The following is a 26,122-nucleotide window of genomic DNA, read 5'->3' on the forward strand; positions in this document are numbered from 1 at the left end:
GACCCTTTAACTAAGGTTTATATACTGCCTCTAAATGTGTAATTGGAGACGTTACAGTGACATATCACCAACCACCTCACCTTGCCTTAAATTTCTTTCATTAAGTATTCACATGGAAAAAAATGCCCCACATGTAAACACACTGTGAAGGTTTGCTCCTGCAATGAATATTTCCACCTGCACAGTGTCACAGCGAAGGCAGTCACAGTGCTTTGTCCTCTCTCTGCTCCTTATTTTGCCACAGTTTAGGTTTCAACCCAAGTGTGCAGCAGCAGAGCGGCAGAGTCTGTTTTGAAAGGAAGTGCAGGTTCAGGGGCTTACTGCTCATATTCTACTAGTGTAAGACCCCACAAACGGTGTCTCTCCCCTTCTTTGTGCTCTCATAAGCCACTGCTGCCCTGACCCAACCCCCCTTTTCATCTCATTTACTCCCATCGTCAACCTTCTACCCCCCCTACTCCCTTAACCATCCCCAAGCATGGCCTGTCACTGGTACACAATCTAAATTTAAACTGCAGCAGGGCCAACTGCTCCTCTAGCTACTCTGGGCTCCTGTTATTTTTCCCTACTGAGGGGGCTTTTTCTGTCAGAGGCCCTCAGCCAGGAGGAGAGGCCTGTGGCTCTGTGTGTGTGGGATTGAGGCAGAGGAAGAGGAGAAGAGGGAAGACAGGGTGGCGGAGGAGTGCATGAAGGATCGGCAGGTCTGGAACCTAAAGGGGGCCTTCACAACGGGGAGCTATAGATTGCCTCAGTTTGGGATTATACAGTGAGAGGACACATTTCTACAGGACTGGGAGCTTGTCTCAGTTGGAGGCTTCGAGATGGCGTCCAACGCAGAAGCCAAGCCGGTCATCATGAATGAGGAGGAACTGAAGAGGAAGCAGAGGGAGAAGCTGAAGAAGCTGCAGGCCACGGGGGGCAACCCTCGACCTGCGAGATCCCTCTTCTTCTTCACCCTGAAAAATCCCTTCCGCAAGGCTTGCATCAACATTGTGGAGTGGAAGTATCCTTTATATCGCACACACACACACACACACACACACACACACAATACTTTACTCTTAAAGGAAGGTATTATACAGTTATTACAGCAGCAAGCCTCTCGTTAGGACAGCTACAGAAATAAGGTGTCTGCAGGCCTGTCAATTATCAGCCATGTAGTTCACCTGTGGGAGGCTTAGTCTCTTTTAAATCTGTTGTAAGGCGATCCCTGTAGTGTTAAGACTTTTGTTATGTATTTGGCAGCCTTGTGCCCAAGTCCAAGTTTGTAGCCCTCATATTTTCACCTGTAGAGCTTCTCAAACTTATCTGTGCACTTTTGGCCACCTCTTGGCATCCCGATAGTTGACATTCTGCTTTTAATGTGGAAAGAGCCGTGCTGAAATGCTGTCACTCTATGAGGGCTTGACGCATGAACACAAGGCATGCTGCTGAGTGATGTTATGGAACCTATGGGGAGTTTCCTGCTTTTAGCCTGACATCCAAGGACCATCCAGGTATATCTATCCAGTGACAACAGATGGGTTACGGAGTTGAACAGTGAATGAAAATTGTATAACATTATTGTAGTTTTACTGAACAGCTGTGTCCATATGCTCTGGCAGGTCATGTTTTTTTTTTGTTTTTTTTTTACTGCAGCAGTTTAATCACATTGGTATGTGATTCCATAACACAGGGAATGTGTGCTGTATTTAGAGCCAAATTAGAAAAATGGACGAAAACCTCTTTAATCCTCCTTAGTTTACTTATTCGAATTCTACTAGTGCTCCCAAGTTGTACAATTAAACAAAAAAAACTCCAAGCATCTTTTTTTTCCTGATGAGCGTTCTGTGTTTAAATGGATTGGTCATATTCTTGGGCTGTGCAGCTGTTCCACGGCATCACAGGGAGACATGATGCTGACCAGGCAGGGGAATTTCTTTGAGAGAGAGCCCCCTATGGACGAGAATGAAGCAGCACGGCAGACAAGATTACACTCAGTGTGACTGCTTTGCTGGCTACCCAATGGGCTGTTATAGGGATGATGTTTCAGGCAGCATTAACAGGCACTGACCCACGTTAGCTTGGTCAGGTTGTGTGATTTTTTTTGGTTGGTTTCATCACACTACATCACAAGAAACGCTCACAGATAAAGAAACTGACAAATTATTGAAGTTTTTCTTGCCCTTCCATTGTTAATATTAACCAGACATCAGTACTCAGTGTTGTTGAAAGTACACAAAATGCTTGAGTGAAAGTACAGATATTGTGCTAATATATTACTTTGGTAAAAGTGAAAGTCACCCACAAAAATAGTGCTTGCGTTAAAGTCTTCACGTATCTGATATAAAAGAAAATTAAATGTGTTTACATGTACGTATAAACTGTACACTTACTGCTGACTTGCCGTTGGTGTTAACGACAGTGGCCTTTTCAATCTTGCCAATTATCCAATATTCAGCATTTTCTGATCATCAGAATCAGTGTTTTTGTTTTTTACCAGATTGCAGAAAAAAATCATTCAAAAACATCTCTTTGTTGGCGCTAATGCAGCATGCAATCTGTAAAGTAACTAGTAACTAAAGATATCGAGTAAATGTAGTGAAAAGTACAACATTTACCTCCAAAATGTAGTGAAGCGGAAGTGTAAAGTAGCTTAACATTTAAAATGCTCTAGTACAAGTACCTCAAAGTTAGTTACATAGTTACGTTCCGTCACTGCATGTAATGTACATGATAACTCAAATATTATCACCATGAATTATTCCAGGTGGATTCATGTTTGGTTTGGGGGTAACTGCATCAGTCCTCCTCATGTTGTTGTTATGCTCCTGAGTTTCCTTGTCTAGAACTTTTGAGATCATCATCTTATTGACCATCTTTGCAAACTGTATCGCTCTGGCTGTGTTCCTGCCCATGCCTGAGGAAGACAGTAATAACACCAACGCAAACTTGGTGAGTATCAACACATGCCTTTTTTGTGTGTATGACTCAGAATGTGGTATTGGCATTTGTTGGTCATGATCCATACGGTCAAGGAACTCCCGGTCTTTTGTTTCAACATGACCAGGCAATCGACAACAGTGCAGCTGTGTCCAACAAATTACCATGACTGCTTTGAGCCTGCAAAGTCACTCACTTTATAGCTAAGTGTTTCAGCTGGTCAGCTGTGTGCCAAGCCCCATTTAAATGCCTCCAGACACAACTCAGTTCTTTATTTGGAGTCCCATCTGTGTCTGCAGAGAGCATTCTGTCAAACAATGTGCTCTTACTTTATCCTCCAACTGTGATAAGTTCATCCTTCTCTGTCCAGAAACTGGCTGTTAAAGAAAATAACCGTATAAAAAGCATGAAATGATGTGTGTAAATTGCAAAGATGTTAAGCAGGAAATGTCTTTAATAGCTTTAAATGGCTAAAATTGCCTTAAAGCAACACTATGGAACTTCCTATGGAATGATGGTTAATTGTTGAGTCTCTTTCCATCCATCCATCCATCCATTTACCACCCATCTCATATCAACCCATTTACCATCTGCAGGGTCCCCGGGGGACTGGAGTCAATCAAAGCTCTCATGCCTAAATCATCAAATATGAAAGCTGGTCTTTAGCGTCGGACCAGAACCTGAACCCACAGTGTTGGTATTTGACGATGTGGGAATGAGACTCAACAATCAACTACCTTCATCCAGAATTACTTTAAAAGTTGTGTAGCGTTGCTTTACTATCTGTTTTTATAAATTTGTACTTTGAGTGAAATGCCTCCCAAACAGGTTGAAATATACAAGCTACTTAAACTGAGCTTATTTTTGTTACATCAAAAATCGAGGAGGGTCTCATGACTTCTTTTAGTCTAGATAGCAGATGATTTACAGTCTCTCTCCGGTGCAGATGTTCGACCCCTGGATGCTTCTGCTGTCATATTTCAGCCTCACAGGGGCTGTGTGTTTACACTGCTGTGAGGACGTGGATAGGAGTGTGTGTTATAGCTTGGGGACTAAACGAAACGACTCAGGGATTGTCGGACTGTGAACTTGTGATGTAGTGAGCACCAGATATGTTTGCTCTTGCAGACTGTACACATCCTGCCAATATCTAGATATTTGAGGCTGTATAGACACTGGTGTTATGATACTGAGGAGGCTCGTTGTGCGAGACTTGATATGTGGATCTCTGACAGCTCAAATGTCAATTTATAACACCATCTGTAGCTAGCCATCGCCTGCTTTCCACCATTCAGTCAATAAACTCCACACATCAATAGGTTAAAGCTATTAATCTTGTTGGAGCCCAGCTGATTGACCTGCACCCCACAGAATTTCATCAAGTCGTCAGGTATCTGGACCTGAAACTGACCCCACTTGTGTGATATCTTTGCTTTGGCCCTGCTCACCAGCCTCCCAGCCAAATCCTTCTTACTTCTCACTGCACCATTCCTCAGAGGTGAGCGATGTAAGAAGAGCAGGTCAGCTTCACCCCCCGCCAATTGCTGTTAGAAGTAGGTCAGCCCTGAGAGCGTCACTCACCCGACTGACGCAGGTGGATGCATGTCGCCTCATGTAACCACTCATACTCACAGGTTCATAAAATATGATGGTTTGTAACATTGATACGCTGCAGCGTTGAGGCGCAGCTCTACTTGTTGCCCCGCTTAGTTTCATTTCTTTTTAGCCTGCGTATTTCCAAGTTTGGCCTTGGAGGTTGTAATTGATTAGCGCTTTCGGGTCTGCTGCCAAACTGATTTGTTCAAAAGGATCAAACAGTCAATCATATATAATTTATAGTATACTGTGCCTCAAATGAACTCTCTCGATGATACCTGTGACTCTATCATACTGTCCTCATATTACAGCCTCTGCTCCTACATCATCTGTATTCACAATGGTAATGAAGAGCGAAAGCAGAAGTAGTCTCCCTATTGATGACGTTTTCAAGCTGCTTTTGTGTGCCAATATGTGCGTTGGAGTGTTTTGATAGCACCTCCATGTTTCCTCTGAAAACAACAACACTGATTATAAAAACAGATACAAGCCTCATTTTCAAACAGTAATTTTATTTAATCACCCTGATCTTTATCTGCTGACCACCTCCAAAATAATTACATTTTCTGCAAACAGATTGCTTCGTACAGTGTGACAAGGCTCTTACTTGTTCAATTGTGGCTCAATTTATTTCATTAATCACAATGTGACTCATGGGCCACCCATCTGTTCAAACCTTATGAGGTCATGTTTAATCTGCGAGAGGTTGTCAAAGCTAATGAGTTCATCTAATACCAGCGACGTCTATTCCTTTTCCCCAGAGGGGCTGCTTAAATGCCAAAGTTGTCATTTACTCAAAATATTCAATATTCTACCAAAGAATTAAACCTGAAGGTTGTGAGGTTTAAAACAATGTAATTTGTCTGTGTGTCTTTCTGCAGGAGAGCTTGGAGTATATCTTCCTGATCATATTCACGTTAGAGTGCTTTCTGAAGATAGTGGCATATGGGCTCGTGTTCCATGAAGGCGCCTATTTACGGAACTGTTGGAACATATTGGACTTTGTCATCGTCTTCATGGGGTAAGACGAGCTCAGAGCTGCAGCAGAGGACACAGCTTCCCCGTTGACCACATCTAAGAAATGCCTAGAGCACTTAAAGGTTCAATATGTAGAAATTTCAGTTGATAACGTTCAATAATTAGCAGTTAACAGTTTGGACATTATGCTAATCAGCTAGCCTCGGCCCATCTTGGTCCAAAGCTCCCGTTTTAGCGGTGTTAACACCAACACTCCCCTGGTGCTTCAAGCTTCCAGTCTGACCTGCTAGCTGCCCGACTAACTGAGCTAACAAGCTAACGGCAGCTTAAGTTAGCAACTGTTATTTTTATTCTGGTGATATGCTGGCCCCTTATTTGTTTTATGTATTAAATTCAACAGGATGCCAATTCTTACATATTGTACTTTTAAATTTGAAGTGTAGAAAATGTCATATATGACAATCATATCAAAACTGGAATAGTTTTCTTCTGAATGCCCATTTTGTAACGCACAGTTAGGTTATTGTATGGGTTGGCAGTTATGGTTCTCTAATCTTTTCCTACAGTCTCTTCACCTTTGCCTTGGATACCATCAATAAGATAGCAGGAGTGCCGATGGAGAAGGGTGGAGGGTTTGACATGAAGGCACTAAGAGCCTTCAGAGTGCTGCGGCCCTTACGTCTCGTCTCTGGAGTCCCAAGTAAGAGCCTAAAAAAACCCTGTATTTATGTTACACTGGAAATACTGTACAGTATATGTCAAGAACGCTTTCTGGAAACGCTGCTGGGAAAAATGTTTGTCAGGTTCTTGTCGTAATGTTTTGGTTTTACTGTTCCCATTCAGGCCTGCAGGTGGTGATGAACTCCATCCTCAAAGCCATGCTGCCTCTGCTGCACATCGCCCTGCTGGTCTTTCTGCTGGTCACCATCTATGCCATCATGGGACTGGAGCTCTTCAAGTGCAAAATGCATAAGACCTGCTATTACACTGGCACAAGTATGCATAAATATGTTGTCAGCTATAGTCACACCTAATATATTATCTGTTAAAAAATCCCTGAAGCTACATTAAAAAAAATTGTATTCATCTCGTCTGTTTAACCCACAGATATCTACGCCACAGCAGAAGGTGAGCTGCCTGCTCCCTGCGCTCAGGCTGGTAACGGACGTCGCTGTATGATCAATGGCTCTGAGTGTCGGCCGAACTGGGAAGGTCCCAACAACGGCATCACCCACTTTGATAACATTGGCTTTGCCATGCTGACAGTCTACCAGTGTATCACCATGGAGGGCTGGACCAAAGTGCTCTACTGGGTCAGCGACTGCTTGAACATCGCCTCAATGTTTTTCAGTTTCAGGGTTGGGGAATTGTGGTCATGCCATCAAAACCTTTGTCGATACATTTGTCTATATTTAGTATATATTTATTGAAAGTAAATGGTACACCTAATATAATACATTGTTTCCGTCTCTCAGGTTAATGATGCTATAGGAAATGAATGGCCCTGGATCTACTTTGTTCCCCTCATTCTGATCGGCTCCTTCTTTGTGCTCAATCTCGTTCTGGGTGTGCTCAGTGGGTAAGACAACTAAAATCTTCTATTCCTTCACCTATCTCTTCACATGAACAACCTTTAAAAATAATCACATGTGCTTTGTAACTCTTTGCACTCAGAGAGTTTACCAAAGAGCGAGAGAAGGCCAGGTCACGTGGAGAGTTCCAGAAGTTGCGAGAGCGTCAGCAGCTGGACGAAGACCTGCACGGCTACATGGAGTGGATCACTCACGCTGAAGTCCTGGATGCCGACCGAGAGGGCAAAGGTCAGCGCTGTGAAGTGAACCACCTCAGCACCGAACCAGTTGTGGAGATACTGTTGAATTACACCTGTTGTTTTCTTGTCAGGACTCCTGCCTTTAACCAGTGGAGATTCAGACACAGACAGCCTGTACGACCTGGAAGGCAAGAGTCGAATTGTCTACTACTAGTGAGTCTGCTGTAAATGTGTAAATGTTCACATGCAATATTCGCCGTGACTTGGCACATTAAGGCAGGGTTATTTTTCTGTTTAGCCGCCTGGCCCGTCGCTGGAACCGTTTCTTCAGGATGAAGTGTCTGGTCTACATAAAAACAAAGGCCTTTTACTGGCTCATAATGTTCCTTGTCTTCCTCAATACCCTGACCATAGCAACAGAGCACCACCATCAGTCTGACTCACTCACTTCCCTACAAGGTCGGTGATGAGTATATAGATATATATAGATATATATGTATATATATATATATATATGTACATATATATATATATATATATATATATATATATATATATATATATATATATAACCATTTTTGTTCATACATTAAATTATTTCACTCCCAACTTCATCGATTCATCTCTCCCCTCTTGTATCTTCACAGATGTGGCCAGTCGTGTCCTGCTGGTGCTGTTTGTCATAGAGATGTTTGTGAAGATGTATGCGCTGGGTCCCAGAGCATATTTCATGTCTCTGTTTAACCGCTTTGACTTCTTTGTGGTCCTGTGCGGCATCCTGGAGATGATCATGTTCTCTGCAGGAGCCGTGGCTCCACTGGGTTTCTCTGTGCTCAGGTGTATTCGACTGCTGAGGATCCTCAAAGTCACAAAGTAAGTCATGTCCCCCTCAAAGGACCGTGTCTTAATAAATTAGTTGTTGTGTGATTTAATGTTATTTCACAGCTCTCTCCTTCCAACCTTTTTACAGGTACTGGACCTCCTTGAGTAATTTTGTGGCCTCTCTCCTCAACTCTGTGCGCTCCATCGCGTCCCTGCTCCTTCTTCTCTTCCTCTTCATTGTCATTTTCTCGCTCCTGGGCATGCAGGTGTTTGGGGGGAAATTCAACTTTTCTGACCACAGACCCAGACGCAGTAACTTTGACAACTTCCCCCAGGCCCTCATCAGTGTGTTTCAGGTGAGGGATCCATGCAGCATCCTTTTATGGCTCACATGAATGAATCGTTTCCTGCTTTTTAACACTTGACTATCTCTCAGATCCTAACAGGAGAGGACTGGACCTCCATCATGTACAATGGCATTATGGCTTACGGAGGGCCTGAGATTCCTGGCATCCTGGTCTCCATCTACTTTATTGTCCTCTTTGTCTGTGGAAACTGTATCCTTCAAATACACTCATAATGATTCAACCATGGAAAGAGTTTGCAGCCTTGTTAGCTGCTCTCAGATTTAGATCTGCTGTTTTCATTTCTTTTTTGTTTTGAAGTACTAGGTGAAGTTTAGGTGTAGTGTTTATGATTCAGGGGTACTTTTTGTTCATGTTTGTATGATTTATTCTGTCAGCATTTAGTTTTTTTGACTGTGATTCATGTGATTTTAATATTTCAGATATCTTTGTAATGTTTTAAGGTCCACAGCAGCTATAATGTTTATCCTGTTTACCATCTCAGATTAGCAAGTTAGCAAGCCCCCATTTGCTAATTAGCACAACATGATGTACAGTTGAGGCTAATTAAAATCGATTTTACGAACAGAAGTTTTAATCTGATAATAAAAACGACATTTGTACAAAAGACAAATTCTAAAAATATCAATAATGTTTAAAAAAACATTAAAGTTTTCCTGAGCTCAGACGTCAGACATCCTCCTCAATGTCTTCTTGGCCATCGCAGTCGACAACCTGGCAGAGGCTGAGAGTCTGACTTCAGCTCAGAAAGAAAAGGCGGAAGAGAAGATGAGGAGAAAACTACTTAGGTAATGAATGCCAAAAGTCTGGGATGGTCTAATCTGTCTCCTTATAGTTAAACTCTACTCCATTTCCTGCCTCTCTTACCCTCCAGGTCTAAAATGCCCGATAAGACTGACGAGGAGAGGGAGAGGATAGCTAAGAAACTGGCAGAGCAGAGAGCCAAGGTGGAGAACATGCCCACCACAGCCAAGGTTAGCTTTGTTTCTGGTGTCATATCACACACAGGCAAAGTTTCAGGAGTCACTATGATACATTTATATTGTTTTCTCTTTCAGCTTAAAATTGACGAGTTTGAGTCCAATGTGAATGAAGTGAAAGACCCATTCCCACCTGATGACTTCCCAGGTAACACAAAAACTGTCCGAACCTGAACTTTGCTCGAACCGCTCCGACTCTTAAACCTCCCATATTTCTCAGTTGTAGCAGAAGGAGGTCTTTGATCGCAGGAGTTCATATTCATTACACTGGCTTACCAGGGTTGCTGTGTTGGATATGTTACAGTATAAGTATAGTGACCCCTCATTATTATTAGACTCAGCCGATTACCTGAGCCAAGTTTATAGCAGAGTCTAAAGTTAGGCTGTTTTCACACTACTCTGGTGACTACCATATAAAGTCTACAACAGGAGATTTCATGCACTAACATGACTACAAGCAGTAAATAAATCTGTCATTACACTATAGTATATTTTCCCCCACATCGTAGGTGATGATGAGGAGGAAGAGCCTGAAATCCCCATCAGCCCTCGGCCCCGACCGATGGCCGACCTGCAGCTGAAAGAAGAAGCCGTTCCTTTGCCCGAAGCCAGCTCCTTTTTCATTTTTGGCCCTCAGAACAAGTAGGAACCAGACCTACCACCTGGGTGTTTCCGTGTTTTCTTATACTGCGTCATGATAACGTAACAGTGATGATATCTCCTTGTATATCCATCTGAATTCAGGTTCCGTAAACTGTGCTACAAGATCATCAACGCCTCGTCCTTCACCAACTTAATCCTTCTCTTCATCCTGCTCTCCTCCATCTCCCTGGCAGCTGAGGACCCCATCGACCCCAAGTCCTACAGAAACCAGGTTACAATCATGTCTACCATTTCACATTGGACATTGTTGACAGAAGAATAGAACAGAATAGAATAGAATAGAATAGAATTACTTTATTGATGCCAGACTGGACACATTTGATAACAACTCTTTGTGTTTTTCCTGCAGATCTTGGCCTATGCTGACATCGTTTTCACGTCTGTGTTCACCATTGAGATTGTACTGAAGGTAAAGTGCTGTGTTGCCATAACTGGTTTTAACCAATGTGATTCCTCCCAGTCAAGATAGTAGGTAACATATATTGGTATTTTTGTCCTGAAGCTATATTTTATATATTTTTCTGATATTTTATGTGTTTAGATTTAATAATAATAAACTTTTTTTTCTGATATTTTATGTGTTTAGATTTAATAATGTTTAAAGGGGATATGACAGAAAACTAAACAACACAGTCTCTACTGATATTGCTGGCAGAGAAAATGCCTCTGAAACAGCATTATGAGGAATAATAACGCTCATAATAATGAAATAATAATGAAAACGTTTTATGAGAGTAGAAGTTTGCCTGAGCAGGTCTTGTTTCCACTAAGATATAATGTTTAGAACACCAAGGAATTGCTTAATTTGCAATGATAGTAGCTATTGCCCAGCTAAAGTACAAACTGCAACTCACAATTATTATTTTAATCTGTCCATCATGGACTTGGTTAACAGACAAATCATTTGGTCAAAAAAAAAATTATATACAAAGAAAACAGCAAGTTATCTCATTTTAGAAGCTGGGATTTGGATCTGGGGAACAGTTGTGTAAAAAAACTTGGGTTCTTTATCTTTGTCTTAAAAAAACAAACAAACACACAGTGTTTGGTTCAATGTTGTGGATGTGACTCTCGTTGTATCTGTCATTTACAGATGACAGTATATGGAGCATTCATGCACGAGGGCTCCTTCTGCCGAAACTCCTTCAACATCCTGGATCTGATTGTGGTTGGAGTCTCACTGCTTTCTATGGGAATGGAGTGAGTGAACATTTTGAGATTGCCATATTAGATGTAGAACGTCCCTACTCTTATCTTATGTCCAAAATTGCAAATAAAACTGTTTTTCCAGATGTTAATATCAACACTGCTTTTGTCATGTGTCAATGCAGATCCAGTGCTATCTCCGTGGTGAAGATTCTCAGGGTGCTGAGGGTGCTGAGGCCTCTCAGGGCCATCAACAGAGCCAAGGGGTTAAAGGTACAAAATAGGCATGATTACAGTTATTCCCCCTCCACTGAGGGGGAAGTAAACAGATCGTTTACTTAAGTAAAACTATTGATATAATATGTTGATGAAGGTTCTCAATCATCCAGGTCATGGTACTTCTATGTGCTGTATCATAGGTGAGGGGAAACAACTTCAAGAAACTGAAACATGTTCAGTATCCTACAATACAGCACTTGGTATCGATGTAATAGTACTTAATTACCAAGCTGCAGCATGCTTGTAGTGACAAGATAAATCTGGGGGGTTTGTTGTGACATGACGCATGGGAGAGGAAAAAAAAGCTTAACAAATGTGTGTTCATTTTTCAGATTTTAATGTAGGAAAGAGTGTAATGTCCATGATCCTCTTTTGACTCCTAAAGTCTGGAAAGAGCACTGAAATCAAAAAGTCTCAGAGGACTATGCATCACCTTTAAAATCCTTTCTAAGGAATGCGAATCTCCTTAGGCTTGTGTTCTGGAGAAATTGGTTAACCACTTAGATTAATGTCAATGTCTGTTAATATAACTCATTTGAACAATTCAACCTTAGTTAAATTCGACGAGGTCCGGGCCATTATTACAGAGTTACTGACAGTTCTTGGCTGCGGCTGAAACCACTTCTCTGTGGCCCCAGTTGAGAACAGGATGATGGTGCTTCTGGGCTTGTTCAATACCTTTTTATCAAGACAGTGGACTATGTCTATAACTTTGGGTAGGCACTTCTTGTGTTGTGGTAATACAGCCTGACGTATTTTGATCAACTCCATTTGCACCTGCCAGTTCTCTATCGTCTCTTGTTCGCCGTTAAGCCAGAGATTCAGCATCAAGAGCACCTCTTCGGATATGTAATACATTTTCAGGAAGTCAGAATGCTTTTTCTTCCTGTGTAAAGTTGCTCAAAATATGCTTTTCGTGGAGATGATTTCCTCACAGACTGAGTAGATTTGCCTTGGATGAGTAATTCCAAGTGTTGATAAGTCACACAGCAGTGGAAACAAATAGTCAGGAGGGTTGTCAGTATTACGTTTTCCCTTCTTGCTTGGAGGTGGCAAGGTTGTATCACGTTCGTGCAAGGACGACTTTGTTAGAGGTCTCATAACATAAAGCTGATCTTTGTAATTATTGGAATAACAATAGTTTTAATGCAATTAGACATGTATTTACAGGGCAGTGCAGCATACAGTCACATAGATAACTGCACTCCATCCTCATCCCATCCTCCATCCTCACTGGAGAATTGTAGAGATGGACGAGGGAAAGCATACTCTGCCGTGCTGGGGAGTCCAGACACCACACAGCAGCTTAAGTTATACGTGATATCTCCATGTTACAAACACCAGACCACTCTACCGCTTCGACATCATAGCACTCAACGCCGCGGGTGGTGGTGAAACCATTGAAGCCTCCGACAACAAGCAGGCGGTTATCGATCACGGCAGTGCAGAAGTTACTGCGGGGGTACAACAGTCTCCAACTGACTTCACCAGTTTGTTGTCAGTGACCTTGTCCACGATGTATCCTGGACCCATCAAAGCCAGCCTGACCTACACAGAGACATGAAGGTTAGAATTAAATAGTCTAAAATAGAGTCCAAGAGAATTGTTCATCACCCACTTACTTCGGACAATAGCAGAAAGATGTCTTCCCTGCGTTCCTCAGGTGCGTAGGCGATCCAACGTTCGATAGCTTCAAACACCTCATTCTCCTGTTTCACATTGAGTTTGTCATTCTCAACGATTTTAGCAAGATCCTGCGCAGAGAGCAGCAGGAATTCCTCTGAGGTGGCAGCAACCTCCTTAAAATGATTGAGCATGAAGAGGTAGGCCTTGTGTTTCAGTCCGGGGTTGTAGTAGACGTCTGTGAACCACCAGATGCCAATGCAGTTCTGTGGGGACAGCTGCTCCTCCAGGAAGTTGCTGCAGACTTGTACGATGCCGTCTACATTGAATTGGTCAGCTGCTATATAAAGCTCCTGTACATTCTCTTGTGTCACAGGAACAAAGCCAGTGTGGGCAAACTCGATGATGAGCCTCATCATTTCAGGTGACACGTTGGGAATGTCAAAGACCTGACAGTCTGTGGTTGACCGGCAGGCGAAGAGGGCTCTGTGGGCCAGGAAGGAGGCACAAAGAAGGGATTTTTAGAGTATGCTCAACATATGCAGAAAGTAAACTTACAATACAATATCGTTGTAAAATGAGTTTTTCTGCTACATTAATTCAACTGATGTCTCCACGAATCACTTTCTCTCATTAATATTAGGTTATGTTGCACGTTTTAACCCCTCCAGCTGTTTTCCTACATATTTAAAAAGTGTAAATTTAGCAGTATTAACACTTATAAACCTGCTCACCTGAAGTACGGACTGCAGTCACACAGGGTGATCTTGTGTGCTTGAAATTCAACGCCGTCCACTCTGATCACCGTGTCACATAGATGCTGCTCCAGACGGAGCTCATGAAGCACAGACTCCATCTTATCTCTTCAATATGAGAACCTGAAATCTTGAAATATTGGGTGCAGGTGTCTCTCCTGACTCTCAATATGTGTCTCTAGTTGTCTGTGAGAGTTGGCAACTGTTTATTGTCATGACAACATTCCAGAATTGTTATGTTATGTTGTTATGTTATGTTATGTTATATTATGTTGTTATGTTATGAGATACTGACTGACAGCTCATTTAAAGCTGGGGGCGGTAAGTTTGCAAAAACCGTCAAAAACCAGGCTAGACTTTAAAAGTATCCAGCCGGTAAGCCACGCCCCCTGCACTCAGGACTCTCTCCGAAGCCTCTCCCCCCAAACGATGAACCTCGCACTGTCCGAAAACTGCCGAATACCGCCGACGGAGTCCGAGTCCTCACGAAGCGGTGCATCGTTTTCATACAGGTTTCTACCTCAAGTCTCATTCACCTGTAAGTAAACACCTTATATTATCATACTGAACGTAAACAACCAACACAGCCATTGCTAGCACTGATAGCTGTCAAGCTGGTTTAGCTAGCATTCAGACATTGTTTTGAGTGTATTTTGATGTTGTAACTTATTGCTGATTAGCTAGCAGCAGCTGGCTATGGTAACGTTAGCACACAGCACACGATAGGACGGCATCTAAAGTAGAACACAAGTGGTGCTTTTTTTTCTACAACTAAACTACAACTACAACTAAACTACTTTGTTTTGTATAGTAACATTATATCGATCAGGCATGAAGGTTTGACCCTAATCAGTGTCACATTTCTTGCCGAGTAGTTTTTCACAATTTAAATGTGTGTTTTGGTGCATAACCATAAACACAGTAAGTAGAAAAATGTAAAGAAACATGAAAGCCTGCTACTTGAAAAAAAAAAAAATATTTAAACTGGAGCATGTGTACAGTTTTGTCCAGAAATGTCTTAAGTATTATAATAGTTCCATAAAATTATCTAATCATGTTGCCCATCTGTTGTTTTACAGGCCAACTACGTTTGGAGCAATCACATCGAGTGCTGGAACTCTGCCTGAGACCTTTTTTATTTGTCATTCTGTAATTACTCCTTGTTTTGCATCGTCTCCAACTTGTTTGAATAAAGCCTTTAAAATGACAAACGCCTTTTCTTGACACATACAGCATAAGCAACCATCTTACTCAGTTCCTACACTTCATGTGATACATTAAAACAAAAAAAAATAGTATACCATTTATCGTTCAGATAGTATACATCACACTTAGCATAAACAACTATATACAGGAAGGACTTCCAGAGGCTTCTTGACTGATTATAAACACAGATCAGTGTTGGCCAACAGGTCAGGCTGCTGATGTTGTATGCTGTGTCAGTCCTCTACTGTTTTGGCAGTGATTGTCTTGTAGAAAGAATTGCACAGTTACTTAACTGGCAGTAAATAGAGCTTTTCAGGGACCTTGGAATTACTGGTTTAACAGGGAACATTTTATGCCTTTTATTGATCATTGGCAGCAGAGAGATAAAAAACAATTGAAAGGACATGCAGAGACGGTTCTTGGTAGGACACCAACCTTAACCCCAAGGCCTTTGACCATTCAGTGCTCGGGCCCTAAAGATTAAGTTGATAAAGTCACAAATATCCTTCTGAAATGTAGTCAAGTAAAAATATAAAGTAGTGAAAATGTAAAATTCTCACAGTGTTAAGTGACCATTTGTTTTGTTTGTCTTCACCGACAGCACGTGGTCCAGTGTGTGTTTGTGGCCATCAAAACCATCGGCAACATCGTCCTGGTCACCATGCTGCTGAATTTCATGTTTGCCTGTATAGGAGTGCAACTCTTCAAGGTGAGTTTTGATGTTGACACCATATGTAGTAGGATACTTCAATATTTCCAGATGAATCTCTAACATAGAGGCCTTGCTACTAAAGCATTGAATGTGTCACTAATCCGTCCCCCTTCCTCTAGGGTAAATTCTACAGCTGCACAGATGTGTCCAAGACGACTGAGGAGGAATGCCAGTAAGATAAGCGTCATTCACACGTCATAGATTTTCATCCGTCAAAAAGGTGTTTCAAAGTGATCGTTCTCTGCGTCTGCTTTTAGGGGATACTTCTGGAAGCACATCGATAATTCTCTACAAGACACAGTGTTGGCGAAGAGAGAATGGCTCAACAGTGACTTTAACTTTGACAACGTGCTCTATGGCATGCTGGCTCTCTTCACTGTGTCCACATTTGAGGGCTGGCCAAAGTAAGCAATCAATTCTGATTCGATAAATTGCATTTTTGTCATCCTGTCTGTTCGATTGAGTTAAAAGACAGAACATCTTGTTATGTGGATATTGAGTCGGAAAGTAATTGCATTATTTGGAGCCGGAGATGGTGAAAGAGGCAATATATCTTTTTTAATCTGCTGAATTACACTTTTCATCTCTGCAAATTAGCCTTATTGTATCTCTGATCTTTGATCTTTGTCCTGCCAATTTACCAATTTCCCAGACTGCTATACAAAGCCATTGACTCAGATGAAGAAGACCAAGGGCCTGTCTTCAACAACCGCGTGGATGTCTCCATCTTCTTCATCATCTACATCATCCTCATCGCCTTCTTCATGATGAACATCTTTGTGGGCTTCGTCATTGTCACTTTCCAGGAGCAGGGCGAGGAGGAGTATAAAGACTGTGAGCTGGACAAGAACCAGGTACATGGAGACCTCTCAGTGAATCTAAATCAAAAACATGTTGCTCAAATGCAGAATGACTCATTATTATGTGTTTTAACCCACTGTCTGCCTCCCCTCTCAGCGTCAGTGTGTGCAGTACGCCCTGAAGGCTCGTCCTCTGAGGTGCTACATCCCCAAAAACCCCTACCAGTACAGAGTCTGGTACATTGTCACATCCTGCTACTTCGAGTACCTCATGTTCTTCCTAATTATGCTCAACACCTTGTGTCTGGGGATGCAGGTATGCAAATTAAAGCCGTCTGAGATTGTATTGAGGCCGCCGACAGACAAATTCAGTGTCAATAGTCAGTATCTTTTGAGAGAAGAAGAGTTCAGTGTTTGTCACAGCATTTAATTAACGATCAAGTGGAAACTTTGAAACTGTATTTAAAATACGGGACATTGTGACTTTCTAGCAAAATCCCAGACTAATTAATTTTGGTGAGGATTAAGAGCGCATTAATGCAGGAGCCCGACATAATTCTTTGTCACTTCATTTACATAACTTAACTTTGCATATAAATTTTAGCTATGGTAAGAGAGGACTGGACAATACACGTAGTGGCTGAGATCAGAAAGTTTCAATAGCTGGATTTCATTATTTTTTGAAGGCCAATCTTTTTGTTGCGGATATAATGTGATCATTTCATCATCAATTTTGACATATGCTCAATTGAAAACAGTGCAAATACAGTATATTTAATTGAATTTACCTCATCAACTTTATTGAATGAAAATACAGACTAGAGCAAAGCATCTGATGAACACGTGATTATATTACTCAACAATGTAATTGTGACTTAACAGTATGATGATGGGCCAAAGCTACAACCCAAATAAGACCTAAATTATAATAAGCAGGACTGATCCTTTAAAGGTCCTTTTCTATATCAGCTTCTCGCTGTATATGCAGGGATTCTACGTAAGCAAACTGATCTCTGCAAAAGTTAGAGAAGCTTCATAAGAATTCTGCATTTTTTGTTTTTTTCTTTTTAAGTTTGTGCTCTTGTCACTGGTTTGAAATGGGTGGGTGCGACATCATGCATTTCCACACATGAATCAGGGGTTCAGCAACATTTGAATCAGAATGTGATGACGGTTGGTGGTTGGTTTGTTTTTTCTCTGTCAATCATATCTTATGAAAACACACCCACACAGGCGCGATGAAGCAGAATAGTGAATTTCTGGGTGGTTAAACTCTTCATAAATAATAGCTACCGATGTTGTTTTGACTCTGATGTTGCGTCTCTGGACATGAATATTTAAAATCATGGAGAAAAACTTGAGATTTGGGTCTTCAAGGGCTTTAAGTTATTACATTACTCAGCTGTTTAAGCTAAGGTTAGATAAGATAGGATATGATGAAATTTGATAATATAAGATTAGATAAAATAAGATTAGATAAGATGTACCTTTATTAATCCCCTATAGGAGAAACTATTTTGACACAAGGCAACAAAACGGTGTGCAAACAAAACAAAGAAGTTGCAGCACAACGTAGGAATCAAGAGAAATATAGAACTGAATATAATACAAATATAGTCAAATAAATAAGATTAATATAGAATACAAATATTACATTTAGTAGATGGATCTGTGTGCATATACCTTTGCAAAGTTCATGTTATATGTAATTATCCTAATAATACTACAGTTGTAACATGCTGAGATTAATATTCGCTTTCCACTTCGAAACAGCACTGTAACCAGTCGGACCATGTGACCAAGCTGTCAGACACTCTGAACTTGATCTTCACCGTGCTCTTCACTGTGGAGATGATTCTCAAGCTCATGGCCTTCAAAGCGAGGGTAAGCACTAAGCATTAGTAAGCACTAATGATTGTTTCTCAAGTGGTTCTCCGTCCCATCTGGCGTCCTCCTGTCACAGCAATGCTTTCCCTCTCTGTGCAGGGCTACTTCGGGGACCCTTGGAACGTGTTTGACTTCGTTATTGTCATTGGTAGTGTCGTTGACGTCATCCTGAGTGAAGTCGATGTGAGTACATATCATTAAACATTATTTAAATCAGCCCAAATTAATTCCTGAGATATCAGATTAATCGTTGCAGGTGCTGTGTATGGAAGCCCATGGCGTTGTCTTAATGAGACGTTCCCGGTCAATGGTGTGATTTTTAACTGAAGTGATTACATGTGTTTATTCAACGCTCTGACCCAGAAGCGTACAATCATGGCCCAACAGCTGATTGGTGCTAGCTCTCGGGACATGGTCAGTACTGTCAGTACTCTCTCACCCTCCTCAGTGCCTTGTCCAACCTCAGACGTGCCGTTTTCATCAACAAACCATCAACTGTTCATTATTACAACAATGATTCATAACAATATTTCAGTAATATTCTATTATGTTTTGTCTTCTATATGTTGTCCAAGCACTTTCAAATGATTGTATTAATTAAGGATTTTGTTTGGTTTTTTTATGCTTAAGCTACACATACTCAATATTTTCTCTTTGTCAGTGACAGTTTCTTTCCTGACATTGTTGCACAGCATTGTACTCATCCTTTTCATCCATAAACACAAGCTTTTACCAAATTCAATTTTTCTCAGTCGAAAGCCTATTTCTCATATTCTTCCTCTTCTTTTGCTCCCTTCTCTTCTTCCTAATCCCTCTCAACTCCTCCGTCCTCCATGCACCTCACCTCACTCATCTGTCGACTCTCCACAGACTGCCCTGGCCTCCAGTGGAGGACTGTACTGTCTCCATGGCTGTGCTGTAAATATCTGATCTCCACTGCACTGCACTGCTGCATGAGCCTTGCTGTGAGAGCACTCCACTATGTTCTCTACTAACCTTGTAGCGCCGCTGTACTGAACCACATGTGGCCTTAAACTGTCAGAGAAACACCTGTGTTTCTACTGTCTGATCTTACAGAGCAAGTGTAAGATGAGACCTCAAGGTGTTTTTGCTATATTGTGTGGCTCAACTTTATATACAAGGGGCTACAACTCAACACAGAAATACTGTATGTCAGCACAGCAAGTGTTAAGGTGGCATTTTGTAAGATATGACCAGAATTTAAAAAAAGAAGAAACAACAGCATTGAAGTAGAAGTTAAACCGCTTTACAGTGTTGCAGAGATGTCTACTGAAGTTAGCATGCTAACCAGCTAGCCGGTCTTGTCTCCCTTTACCCCCTTCTGCCACAAGAGGCAATTGTCTGACAACCCCTGTAGTTTAAGCTGGGACATGTAAAAGCAGACAGTTTGCTACTTAGTTTCAGAAGTAATAAAAAGAAACTCATTAAATGTCAAGAAAGGACCTATTTTTACTAAGAATAGCTGCCGCCTCTTTTACTCGTCAAAAAACACGTTTCATACCAACTCAACAGTTTGAATAAAACGCACCAAAAAAGTCTTACTGTGTCTTTTCACAGTCATCTCTGGTTCGGTCAAAATAAGCGTCAGCTAACAGAGTGAGTTAGCTTCACAGCTAACTAAGCTACTAGCTAACTAATCTAGTTTGCACAGCCAAAGATTGCCATCGTGAGCAGCAGTTATGTTATGTTGCCCTCCATAGTTTTGGCCATTTCTTACAAATGACACTACTTGACTTAATGTAGGCTGGATTGGCTGAAAGATGTTGATGCTAGATGTTGTCTATTAAGTGCATTTACAGTGTTTATTTGGCATGAGTTATAGATAGCAGCTGTTCTTCTAGTTTTCAGCAACTAAGACCTGGAGGCTTTGTAACTCATCAAAGGTGGAAAAATGTCTCTAATATTAACCCTATTTTGTGATTAGACCTTAATAACATTTAACAGCTGATCAATAATATGTCTGCTATGTACCCCTTGTTAGTGATATGGTAACTTCCGGTCATATACAGCTCATGTAACCACACTCTAACATCTTTTCATGTTCTTTGTGCAGGAAACGAATCCTATGCAAGCAATTGCGGTAAGCCCTAAACATTCCTATGATTAAAAACCGGCAGTCTTTTTGTTCTTCTATGGTTATTATCCTCAAATCCTCTGGTTCTTTCCGCTGTAGGCGTCTGAAAATGCCTCAGTTTCCATCACATTCTTCCGACTTTTCCGTGTCATGCGTCTGGTCAAGCTGCTGAACCGTTCCGAGGGCATCCGTAACCTGCTGTGGACCTTCATCAAGTCCTTCCAGGTCTGCCACACATCATCATTTTCACTCTTTTCATCCTGACTTTTTACCCACTTTGAATGAGGTGGCTGTTTGGTTTGTTTCCACAGGCTCTTCCTCACGTGGCTCTGCTCATCGTGATGCTCTTCTTTATCTACGCTGTCATCGGGATGCAGGTACAGTATTTAATATTTATTTTCTGTATGAAAACATTGCAAACTCCTGAAGATTGTAATATGTTTCTGTTTAGACTAAGTTTTTTGAATTTGGATTTTGACTGAGATTGTAACAACCTTTCAGATCTTTGGAAAAGTAGCATTAGTGGACGGCACCCAAATCAACCGCAACAACAACTTCCAGGCATTCCCTCAGGCTGTTCTGATGTTATTCCGGTGAGTCTCTGAGCCAGGATCACTGGTCAAAATTACTGGTTGCAAAAACTGAGCCAAGATCTCACTTTATGTATCCAGATGTGCTACTGGAGAGGCTTGGCAGGAGGTCATGATGGCTTCCATGTATGGGAAGAAGTGTGACCCCAAGTCTGACTTCCTGCCAGGAGAGGAGTACACCTGCGGGTCCAACTTTGCTGTCTTCTACTTCCTCAGCTTCTACTGTCTCTGTGCTTTCCTGGTAAGCAGCATCAGGAAGTCAACATTTATTCTTTAGCTGCGTTATTATCTGTTGTTCAATTTCAGTGATCATCACCCAACAGAATAGTCTTTATTCTCTGCCTTCTTCAGATCCTCAACCTGTTCGTAGCTGTCATCATGGATAACTTTGACTATCTGACCCGTGATTGGTCTCTTCTTGGTCCGCACCACCTGGATGAGTTCAAGAAGATCTGGGCTGAATATGACCCTGAAGCCACGTAAGCCTGAGCACCGCTCATGAAACTTTACTACCTCTATTTTATTTATGTTCATGCCACACAGGAACTAGGTCAGATTTAAGTGGGTGCCCTCAGACATATTACAAGTACAAGATGTTTCTCTAATTTAACAGGGGGAGAATTAAACATCTGGATGTGGTGACGCTGCTGAGACGCATTCAGCCTCCACTGGGCTTTGGCAAGTTCTGTCCTCATCGTGCTGCGTGCAAGGTACATGAACAGAGTCAATGACATTGACGAAAAAATATAGATGTACAAATATAAATGATAATAAAACATTTGTCGATAAAATTATAAAAAGGGAAAAAAATAATAACTCAGTTTCTCGCTATTTCCTGTCCGTAGCGTTTGGTCGGTATGAACATGCCTCTCAACAGTGACGGCACCGTCACCTTCAATGCCACCCTGTTTGCTCTGGTTAGGACAGCCCTCAAGATCAAAACAGAAGGTGCAGACATTCAAAACTTGTATGGATTACAAGTCATATTGTGACATTTGAGTTTGCTTCAACTTTATGATAATGTTATTCCATTAACATCTTTAATTAACCTCTTTGAGCAGGTAACTTTGAGCAGGCCAACGAGGAGCTGAGAGCCATTATAAAGCAAATCTGGAAACGCACCAGTATGAAACTGTTGGACCAGGTCATCCCGCCTATAGGAGGTGAGTCTAGTGGTTGAATTTCACCTTTGTAAAATAATCCAGTCTTTCTCACACTGAGAGCGTTGTGACTCGTCTGGTTATAGATGATGAAGTGACTGTGGGGAAGTTCTACTCCACCTTCCTGCTCCAGGACCACTTCCGTAAGTTCTTGAAGCGTCAGGAGGAGTACTATGGCTACCGGCCCTCTAAGAAGAGCGCGTCAGGCCCGGAGATCCAGGTGAGCAGTCAGAATGGGGTCAAAACCACCGTCATTATTATGATATTTAAATTATTGCATTATAGAAATCACTCAGATATACTCAACCATTTTTTTTTATAAAGACTGTTGTGATAATAATACTCTTATTATGTAAATAAATGTGTATCAGCAAGTTTAACAAAATCACATAACTTACTTATCCCTAAGTGTAACACCTCCTGCTTTTCTTACACCAGTACTCTGCTTCGTCTCTCCTCTCCTTGTGAACTCGGCACTACGGTTGCCTTTGCGCTACATTTTTTTCAAACCCACTGTCTTTTTTTCAGGCGGGCCTGAGGAGCATAGATGAAGAAGTGGCTCCGGAGATGCACAGAGCCATTTCAGGAGACCTGCAGAACGAGGAAGAGATGGACAGAGCTATGGAGGAGAGTGGAGAGGAGGCCATTTACCATGTGAGAACCATTTTGTGTGAATTGAAATAAATACAATGTATTCATGCACATATTCTGCATTATCACTGTTAGGACATCTTGTCACTCTAGTTTAATTTAAACAAATTTTTGGATTGAATGACCAGGAGTGACTGGTCAATATGTAGACTAATACTGGAATCTACATTTCCAGCGTTCACACGGTCTGTTCGGTAACCGGGTGGACTCCTTCACCAGCGAGCCCGCCAACACGCAGTCCCAACAGATGACCCACCAGCGGCCCCTCCAGTTCTCTGAGAGCCAGCCGGAGTCTCCACCAAACTCCTCCGGCCTGGATCCCACGACGGAATTTTTCCCCACAATAGCGCCAAGAAGCAACACTAACAACAACGCCTTCGCCTTCGAGTGAGAGCCCAACGCACACCTATTGATTTATGGAGGACGTGTGTGAACATAGGTGATGGGTGACAGTTGTTGTTGTCTTTCAGGTTTGACAGAGAAGGCAGTCCTGGAGAGTTTTATAATTCCAGTGAGGATGCAGACCCAGGTGTGTCAATCAATCAATCAATCAAACTTTCTTTGTTTAACATCTTTCATACAGGTTAGTGCAACTTCATTATTGCATTCTTTATTGACCCTCATTTAGGCAACATGCGCTCCTGGAACTTCATAGTGAGAACAGACAAAACACAGGTAATATTTTATTCACTCATCCAGTATAAATGATGGTAAAAAAAAACATGTACAGACAACACATGGAAGCATATCTTCTCTTTGCAGTTCCCTTATGACCCTGACTACGGTGACAGTCAGAGTCAGAGCTCCCATCCTGCAGCCGACCAGCTCGTCCATGAGGTAAGCAAGAAGGATCTCAGACCGGCCACCTCTTTAATCACACACTAATTAATTCCCACCTCTATCAGCAGGAAATGTGCTGATGTCCACTGTCAGATCTGTCATTTCCTGGACACAAATTAAGCCTGGTGTCCTGAATCGAACCGCATGTATTTGTCCTGAAAGAGTGAACAGTCAGTTTCTAGTTTTGTTTTGTTTGAGAACTGAGTGCATTAAATTTGAGAGCTACAACATCACATAATGAGCTGATGTATGAACGCTGATTTATGACTGAATCTGTGGATTTCTTGGTATTTTTCGGATACTTTCAAACTCATTCTGGCCACCTGCTGATGGCGATACATATATATGCCCAGACATAGAAAATGGACCACCACAAAAGAAGCCTTTATGATTAGGTCTAGTCTTATCGTTATGGCCCTGCTGGTAGATGCAGACATAGAATGCTTGTCTTCTTTGATCATGTTAAAGCCTGTCATATCAGCCGAAATGTTCATTTGGAGGTCCTTTTAAAGCCTTTATCGGGTGATAATGAATAAACTGCCTTTTCTTTTCTTTTCCAGGCTCTAGTAACAGGTGGTATAGCCTCCCTGGCCAGAGACCCCAGCTTTGTCTCAGTGGCTAAGGAGCAAATGGCTGATGCCATCCGCACATCTGTGAACGATTTGGAGAGCATGGCTCAAGATATCCTCAGTGAACGCCCCGACAGTGTCACCTCCGTGAAAAAGAGACGTCCCATCCCGGTCCCTCCTCCTGTTTCTGCTGCGGCAGCACTGCAAACAGGCCAGCCAGATCCGGCTGTGAGGAGAAAGAGACGTCCAATCCCAAAGATTCCCTCCTTACAGGAGGCGGCTGAGGCCGACTCCAAAGTTTAGAGGTTGAGTTTACATTACTGTGATTTTTTTGTACACTTGCAGGTGGCTCCACTTCACCTGACTTTACCAAGCTTTTGACAATCTGTATCGACTAGCCTGGCTCAAGGCAGGTTGGCTCAGGTTTAATATATTGTCAAGTGTGGTTGAAACGTAACCAAGGAGAAACAATATATCTGATGATGAAACATCCCCTTACACTTCAGATTAATCGAAACTAATAAAAACACAAACTCATCTCATAGCGAACAGATTGACGCACTTCTTTCTTTGTAGCGTTTGTTGAGGTCATCCATTCCATATGACTTATGGGACAACCATGTGAGTGAGCTGAGTGTCTTACTGAAGCCTCACTGAAGGAGGCAGGAAAGTGACTGAAATGACTCACTGAACATACGAGACAGGCAGCTGTCGTTAGTGTGCTGCTGTTCAGTGAGGACACTGAGAAAGGACTCCACTTTGAGGAGACAACGACTGAGTTTCTGTGCATCCAGGCCCAGAAAAGTTTGACTGAGTATTCAGTTCACACTCTTAAAAGGGCTCTGGTGCTCTGATAACAATGAAAGTTCAAGCATTTATTTATTTCTTGGTAAAGCAGCGTCCTCGGACAATTAGGACCTGCTGTCTTTATTACTGAGGTTTTCTCCTGCTCACCTCTGCTCCCATGTGCAGATGGTGTCAGCGTTCTTTAAAGAGGAAATGTCTTTTTTCTCTCATTTTGGACATATGAACTATGAAATAATGATCTAAGGATTTAGCTTTGTTCAATTTAGTCTTACTGTAGTCAAGCAGCGCATATGATCTTTTACCAAGTCACTTTAAGTCATGCTGCTGCTGCTGCAGGTTTTATGTGTCTTTTCTTTTACATGAAGATGTCAAGATGAAGATGTCAAACCTTTTGAGTTGGGGACACTTCGCTTGACCCGAACAGTTTATGTCTCTTCAGCATACCTGGAGTATGGTGGATTTAGCTTAATAGCTCACCTGGGCTTGAAATTCATTTTATTTATAACTGCTTGGGCATAATTAATTGCAGTCGGTTTCATGTTTTGTGCCAAACAGTGACTGGCCTTTTTTTCTTTTTTACACTATCTCCTGATCAGCCTGTTGCTGTCATACAAACATTATGTTGCTAGGTTTCTGAGATAGTTTGAGTGAACTTTACAGCTCAACCTCTCACCTAGAGTCACTTCTGAATCTGTGCCATTCTGGCTGATGTTAGTGGTGTTTTCACCATGGCAAAAGAAATAAATCATCCAAACATTCATTTTACTGTGTTAGTTTTCTTTCTGCTGGTAAACCAAAGGTGGGCATCCAACAACACAGGTGAGTTTGCCGCAGTAAATAATCCAAACTAATGATGTAAATGGCTGGAAAGTTGGGGCAGATAGAGCCTTGGGGAGAAGGTAGGT

The 26,122-nt window shown here is 41.8% G+C and overlaps 2 protein-coding genes and 1 long non-coding RNA gene across 4 annotated transcripts; 2 read left to right on the top strand and 1 right to left on the bottom strand.

The window, feature by feature from the left end:
- The first annotated feature begins 573 nt into the window (after nt 1-573).
- LOC115584933 (dihydropyridine-sensitive L-type skeletal muscle calcium channel subunit alpha-1-like) lies at nt 574-25,977 on the top strand. Of its 2 annotated transcripts, XM_030422892.1 has the most exons (45): nt 574-1,003; nt 2,829-2,934; nt 5,400-5,539; nt 6,063-6,196; nt 6,340-6,492; nt 6,604-6,809; nt 6,972-7,075; nt 7,171-7,316; nt 7,399-7,480; nt 7,566-7,726; nt 7,915-8,140; nt 8,238-8,445; nt 8,526-8,646; nt 9,128-9,242; nt 9,329-9,428; nt 9,513-9,582; nt 9,944-10,076; nt 10,179-10,308; nt 10,447-10,506; nt 11,191-11,297; nt 11,429-11,516; nt 15,708-15,815; nt 15,938-15,990; nt 16,076-16,222; nt 16,471-16,672; nt 16,776-16,934; nt 18,392-18,502; nt 18,605-18,688; nt 19,376-19,423; nt 20,580-20,606; nt 20,700-20,825; nt 20,912-20,977; nt 21,102-21,193; nt 21,272-21,431; nt 21,542-21,669; nt 21,804-21,900; nt 22,036-22,138; nt 22,252-22,353; nt 22,437-22,570; nt 22,879-23,004; nt 23,177-23,388; nt 23,472-23,530; nt 23,630-23,676; nt 23,764-23,838; nt 24,402-25,977. In XM_030422892.1, the coding sequence occupies exons 1-45, from the start codon at nt 822-824 to the stop codon at nt 24,711-24,713; spliced, it is 5,550 nt and encodes a 1,849-aa protein (XP_030278752.1). In that variant the 5' UTR covers nt 574-821; the 3' UTR covers nt 24,714-25,977. The 2 variants fall into 2 exon arrangements, with proteins under 2 accessions (XP_030278752.1, XP_030278753.1); XM_030422893.1 differs by lacking the exon at nt 19,376-19,423.
- Nucleotides 12,644-14,115, bottom strand: LOC115584937 (kelch-like protein 10). Its single transcript, XM_030422902.1, has 3 exons — nt 13,880-14,115; nt 13,145-13,631; nt 12,644-13,070 (listed from the first exon to the last, which is right to left on the bottom strand). The coding sequence occupies exons 1-3, from the start codon at nt 13,999-14,001 to the stop codon at nt 12,957-12,959; spliced, it is 723 nt and encodes a 240-aa protein (XP_030278762.1). The 5' UTR covers nt 14,002-14,115; the 3' UTR covers nt 12,644-12,956.
- Nucleotides 14,194-15,107, top strand: LOC115584938 (uncharacterized). The gene is made up of 2 exons (XR_003984625.1): nt 14,194-14,438; nt 14,980-15,107. It is a non-coding gene; the product is annotated as an uncharacterized LOC115584938 (long non-coding RNA).
- Nucleotides 25,978-26,122: the final 145 nt, after the last annotated feature.

The sequence above is a fragment of the Sparus aurata genome, chromosome 7, assembly GCF_900880675.1.
Source record: "Sparus aurata chromosome 7, fSpaAur1.1, whole genome shotgun sequence".
NCBI classification, from domain to species: domain Eukaryota; kingdom Metazoa; phylum Chordata; class Actinopteri; order Spariformes; family Sparidae; genus Sparus; species Sparus aurata.